Genomic DNA, 6629 nt, shown 5'->3' with positions numbered 1-6629 from the left:
AACACAGATGGTATTGTCTGGATCAGTTATTTTGCTTCATTGTATTTTCTCTTTTTTGTCCACATTACATAAACGCATCTTCTGTTTGAAAAGAAAATATCATTGATAAGTAAGAGGAAAAACAGTCTCATCACTTTTGGTGGAGTTCACAGTGTTGACACGTTCTTTGAACAGACTAGAGGACTAACAATTTCCAATCACCATGGATTTGTACAATCACAACAGGCTACATATCACAACAACAGTGGCTTTTGTATGTCTGGTAGTCAAAGGCAACAGCAACTTGGTAACTTATTTTGAAGTCTTTATACCTCTCTGACACAACTTTATCAGCTGTTTAATGTTTGGGAATTGCTGACATTTAAACCTGAACATGAAGATGTGAACTTGGGCGAAACAGTAGCCTTTAGTAGCAGATGAATGAGGCCACAGATCTTCAGATATGAAACTCCCTTAATGATCACAAGTTTTCATGCTATGTGAAGAGGTTTAAATGTTAGGGATTCCCCACCATCAGACGTCTGATGAAGCGCCACGGAGAATGAATTCAAAATTAGTAGTTAAATGACATTAGACTGAATTCTACCAGACATTACACGATGACCTGGATGTATAAACATTTTCACAGACAGAGTCTAAGGCATTAAAGAAAGATGGTCCGTTTTCAAACACATTTTTCTTGTTTGAAAACCCAAACAGCCAGAGGCCAGTAATGTAACATGAACACTAAGAGATAACAACAGTCTGAAATTGGCAGTATTTGTAGTTCTTAGTGGTAGATGGTGTCTCTTTTTAAGGCATTTCATTTAGTCTTTTATGCAGTCACACAGAATATCATAATGTGGTAGAATAAATGAAGTCCGGCTGATCCTTTAAACATGATCTTTGTGGTGCTTGACGAACTACAATCAAGAACCAGCAACACAAATTACAAACAACATCGCCTCCTTACTGGATCAGAGGAAAGATTAGGAAGCCACCCAACGCATTATATTACAGACTTACTGTATCTCCACAATCACAGACACGGACAAATTGTAGAGTTCAGTAAATCATCCTGCAGCCACTATGAAACTGATTTCGCAACATTACAGTTTTTATAAACATCACAGATTATTCAACATCATATGATAAAATAGAGGGCAGCACTTTAAATTGAACCATATCAGAGAGAATAACAGAAAATCATATTAGCACCTCATTTGCAGGCTGTCTGTGTGAACATCTGACCAATCTGACACAAGAAAGGAAGCTCTCATTATTTACAATGCAGTAAAATGGATACATTCATGTTGCTCACATTCGATGGAATGAATTAGGAAATGGAGCACATACTAAATCTGATATTGTGTAGAATTCAACCAACTCTGCTGCCTAGTGACCACTAACCGTTTAAGTTGAACAAAAAAAGCTTGGAAGAATCCCACATAATTTAGTGGGTAGGTGTGAATGCCCTGGAATGTTTTGACAGGAAGGAATAAGGATTATATTCATACACAAGCCACGTTAACATCATGTAAGTGCTGCAATTTCTGTATGAGCCGATCCGGAGGGCTCACTCCTCACCTTGATCCATGATTTGGACGTATTTTTCTTCTTTAGTCCCCCAAACCATTCTGCGAGCCCTTCAGATAGAGCTCATCCTGAGAGAGCTGCCCGTCATAGCTCTCCATGTATAAACTACCACTACTGCTGCTACCGCTGGCCAGGAAAGCGCCTACAGCCCGGCCCTGCCGCGCGTGCCCTACTGCATCGCTGAAGACTTTGTTTATCTGCTCCTCAGAGGGCATCCACCAGTCAGGATTAGAAACACAGTGCATCCGGATAAACTCTGTGAGAGGGAACGCCACGGGACAGAGATGGATGAGGGAGATAGAATGTGTGAGTTGCTAAATTAAGTTTGCATAATTATCGCAGTGATAATCTGATTACAATTAGACGCTAAAATCAAAAAAAGTGTAAGAAAGTTTTAGCTCACTACCTCTGAGACAAGTGACCTTGACGGGGTTGAGAGGTCTTCTCTCCGGCCCCGGCTCCCCTGTGTGTACCGAACGTTTCCTCTTCCCCAGACCGCATGAGTATTTCAGCTCATCTGTGCTGAACACGAACCGGATAAGGTAACGCAGGAGCCGCCGGCCATCTTTTTTTGAGGAGTTGACTGCCTCGTCCCACTGCTTATTGGTGATGAAGAGAGGATAGTTTCCCAGAAGCTGTTTACTGCCCTATTTAGAAAAGACAGAGATTATGAGATTATAGATTGTAGAGGGGAAGAAATCTTTAATGCGCTTTAATGCATCAACATTTAAACAGACGCTGCACTGAATATTGTACCAGAAAACAGGCAAATTCAATATGGAGAACTGAAACTTTACTGGGATGCTAAACGATTCTGTTGCTTTTAGTTTTACGTAACAGTTCTTCAAAGTGATATTTTCATAACCTCAGATTAGATTTCTATTTGACTGACAGTTTCAGTTCTTTTTCCACTGGTAATAGTTTCTTGCGTAACCTGTGTCTCTGTGGTTTTCATGACTATTTTAACATCACTGAACGGTCTTTTGTCAGGCTCACCTCGGTAAGCTGCTCTTCAGGCTGGGGCTGCACAAATTGGTTGTAGTGCTGAAGAACAGTCTTAAAAAAGTCCAGAACATTCTGGCAAGGAGCTGTTAAAGGCAAAACCAGGAAAACTTGTTGGCTGATGAACTTTTAGTTTTATTTAAACCAACCAAGCTGTTGTACATAAGCAAAATACAATGTACTGTTAAGAGTGCACAGAGTATTTTTTTTCCAATTAAAGTTTTATACATTGTGAATGAATGCAAACTACTCATTTTGATATTCTCTGTGGCCCAGAGAAAGCTATTGTAATCTTTAATATTTACTATTGTTTCCCCTCTATAGTGACAAATACAAGATCAGCCAAATGTCTCGATAACTTTCAGTTGTGGAATAAATTCATCATAGCTCACAAATACACTGTGAAAAGGGAATTTTCACAAAGCAGTCCAAAACTGAAACTTTCAATAAAAATTTAAATAATTTCCACTGCAAAAGTCAGACATGTGATCAGCTAAGGACAAAAAAGAAAAAGAAAAAGACTATTCAATAATAATATTCAAAAATTATATTTTTTATTTTATTATATAAATTATACAAAATAAACATGTAAAAAGACAAGTATTAGTATTGCAATAATATTATTATACTGAATAATATAGTATTTAATAATTATTTTATTTTACAGAACAACAGTAAAATTACAGTACTAATATTTGTCTTAATTTCTCTGCTTTCAAACATTACACTACAGACCTTTATTTTGGTGGCAAACAGCCGGGAGACTTTAGAATTTCTCTTTTGTTGACAACAGATTTTTAAACGATTCTCTTTACAAATTTGTGTAATGAGAATTTTCTGTGTCTCCAGCAAGTTCAACAAATATTTAGTGAACAGAATGAACCCCTTTTAATTACACTGTGCACCTTTAAAAGCTTAGGATAGTAATAATGATTCTGTGGGGGAAAAAAAATCTTACAGTGGATTATGTGTCTAATATCAAGACAGAAATAAAACCAAATTATCAAATTTCATCAAGTTTAATACCTGGTATATTGTCCAGTTTTTGTCTCAGTTCCTCGTTTTCCTGCTGTAGACTAAGAACTTCCTGTTCTAGCTCCATACAGCGTGGACAACAACCTTCCTCCTCATCTTCCTCAGGCAGTGTGGACGAGGGGTGTCCGTATGATTCAGACGGTGCTGGTGAAGCCCAGCCACCTAAGATCTGCCTCGGGGACCCTGATGCTGCCGGTTCAGCCTCTACCGGGCGACTCCGTTCACTGTCTGATGACTGGGGTCCAGAGAGCAGGTAGTTCTGAAGCGACTCTGTGAAAATCTGGAGGAAAGCGGAAGTCTGCTGCTGGCTCCAGTGGTTGCCCCGTTGGCTCTCCTCACCTGTGTTCTCCAGGGATGAGTCCTCTGATCTGGGCTTAGAACTGAGCCTCTCTCCTGGAGACAGGCAGCTGTCCTCCTGTTTTATAAGAGAGGAGATGGAAGAGGATGGAGGGACGCGAGAAGGCTGGGGCTCAAGGAGCCGTCCGTTGCTGTTGAGGAGGCCGAGTACTCGACTGCACTGCTGGGCAAAAGCATCCAATATGAGCCGGTTTTCTGAAGGGAGATCAAAATCACACATAAGTACGCAAGTATTGCAGCATCAGATTTCTTCGTTTAATTCTTCGTATTCAAAGAAACAGTTCAACCGTTACTGAAATTCGAAATGAAACTCATTTTACTCAGTATAATGTATTTTAAAACCTGCATGACTAGTCAAAAAGAGATATTTACAGTAGAACTTTTCTATACTACCACAGATATCAAGCAATTTTCAAGGCAAATTTTTCCATTTTAATTTTTACAATGCTTTTTCAGTGCTATTTTATACTTTTTGTAACTTGGATATTCTGCTAAATGTTTACTTTGGTGCTTTAGAGAAGAAAGAATATAACATTAATATAATATACCTTTACATTTCTTCCTCAATATTTATGTGTATTTTGGCCTTTTTTTACTATTCTGTTTAAATAAAACAATCTAATAATTACTAAAAACATTTAATTTATTATTTCAATTTAGCCTAATTTGACAACAGCATTGCTTTTGACCTTTGTGAGCTTGATTTCTGCTTTTTTTTACGTCCTTCATGTCCTCCGTTTGCACTTTCCATCATTTTTAACTTTAAATCTGCAACTAGGTCCTGCATGCCTACAGATTTAGGAGATAGAGATAAGGATGCTGTGATACACAACTCATTTACATGGTGTCACTGTTCTAATAAACACTATTCATATCTTCCAAATCCTCTAAATATGATGAGAAGAAGCAGAGAGATTAATGGAAAAGGAAAATGCTGACCAACCAACCGCATACAATTACTCTGTCTCCCCACAGCCTTCTGGCCGTGCCCAGATGCAGAATCTTAAGAGGATGATTATGAATTTGCCAACCTCACACAAAGACACAGGGCAGACAATTATCAGCTCTGGCAGTCGCTGTGGCACCCGCATGAGTGACGGGGCGCGAGCTTCTGCCGTCGCCTGGATGTGTCTATCAGGCTTAAGCAGATGTGGCCATTTATTAACATGCGCAGCATCTCCGTTTACCCCCAGCAAGATGGATTTGATATCATTCTCCTCTATCTTACCCTCTCCATTCTCCTTTGCTGCTATCGTTCTCTCTTTCCTTTCACTTCCCCCCTCTCCTTCTCTCCCTCCCACTTTTTCTCCCTCCATTATGCCATGCAGAGTGAGCCTCGTGAAATTTCATTAAACACAACATGTGCCGCAGACCCAAATTTATGAGCCACATTTGTTTTAATCACAATCCGTTTCGAGGAGCTTTTAAATGCAATTTGGATTATTGCACTGATCTCAGAACTGTGTCCTTGGGTGTCTACGGCTCTTTTCCCCAGGGCTAGAAAGATGAAACCATTAGCATTGTCTGATTGGCCAAAAAAAATCCCCCATGTATTCTTTTGCAGTGGATATTCCATAACAATAAATCAAAAATGGCTTGGTATGAAATTAGAATGCACTGTTTACAAACAGGCACTGTGAACTCTACTGCGTCTCCAACAAGTGCAATTAATATTTAGTAAACAGCCTGAAGCCCTTTTAATGATGCCCAGGTGTATTTCAAAATGGACTCTGCATGTTAAACGCTACATCAAAAAACAAAAAGGTTGCAAGGTTGATCTTAAACCTTCCTATATCTAATCTAATAACTCACGTGGAGAAAATCAGATCAGCTGAATGTTTGTACAGACACTGAGGCACCCTGTTGTATGATAATGACACAACTTCTCAATCTGTGAAGGCCTGAGGCTCTGCTGGATAAAAACTCTTGCAACAGGCACATGAGAAACAATTACTGAAGTCGACAGGTTTAGGTAAATAAGAGATCTGGTGAGAAAAACAAGATGCTTTTCACAAATTCATGCTGGGAGCATCTTAATGCCGCGTGTAAAGAAATCTGACAGTACTTGATGAGACTTTCATTTTTATGATAGATAATCTCAGTGTTCACATTTCATTGTAAAACTTCATTACTGATACTCATGACATATTTCTCTTTTTTTGGCAATATGAGAGATTTGAGAGCCTTTTAGAAATGACCTAAGCAGGAGTGTCGACCACTGTCCCAGCAACCAATAGCCGTCATTTCAATGTCTCGGTTAAGTATAGACCCGATATATTCCGGCTATGTGTAACCCACTTCTAGCCCAAATAACCTTGAATTTGGTTTCATGTCGTTTTTTGGCAAAATAACTTGTGAGATGTATGATATTCCATCATGTAAGCAAAGTAAACAGTGTTTACAGGGTGTTTAGTTTCATTTCTTTGACATGTTCAATACGTAGCCCGAGCGTAGCCATGATTTAGCTCGTAGTCAGACCGGCTATTTGTAGCCCACTTTTAGTCAAACCTGATTCACTGTAGTTTTTGGCCAGACAGCGCTTGAGATGGTTGATATCCCATCATGTTCACAGTGTCAATAATATCTACAAAGATATAAGTGTAATTTCATGACATGGTCTATATGTAGCCACGATTTAGCTCTAAATTGGACGGGCTACG

General features: G+C 39.1%; 1 protein-coding gene across 1 annotated transcript in view; it reads right to left on the bottom strand.

The window, feature by feature from the left end:
* Positions 1-757: 757 nt before the first annotated feature.
* The window catches only part of LOC107676509 (BEN domain-containing protein 4-like), an 8330-nt gene continuing 2458 nt past the window's right edge, over positions 758-6629 (bottom strand). The window contains exons 2-5 of the mRNA XM_016471063.1: positions 3604-4164; positions 2572-2663; positions 1982-2222; positions 758-1831 (exon numbers count right to left, since the gene is read on the bottom strand). Coding sequence (XP_016326549.1) covers positions 1599-1831; positions 1982-2222; positions 2572-2663; positions 3604-4164 — 1127 coding nt within the window. The 3' untranslated portion in view covers positions 758-1598. The remainder of the gene's footprint in view (positions 1832-1981; positions 2223-2571; positions 2664-3603; positions 4165-6629) is intronic.

This window comes from Sinocyclocheilus anshuiensis, unplaced genomic scaffold (assembly GCF_001515605.1).
Source record: "Sinocyclocheilus anshuiensis isolate Anshui unplaced genomic scaffold, SAMN03320099.WGS_v1.1 scaffold64, whole genome shotgun sequence".
Taxonomy (NCBI): Eukaryota; Metazoa; Chordata; class Actinopteri; order Cypriniformes; family Cyprinidae; genus Sinocyclocheilus; species Sinocyclocheilus anshuiensis.
Note: the sequence above shows the minus strand (reverse complement) of the source record. Positions and strands in the feature narration are given on the sequence as shown.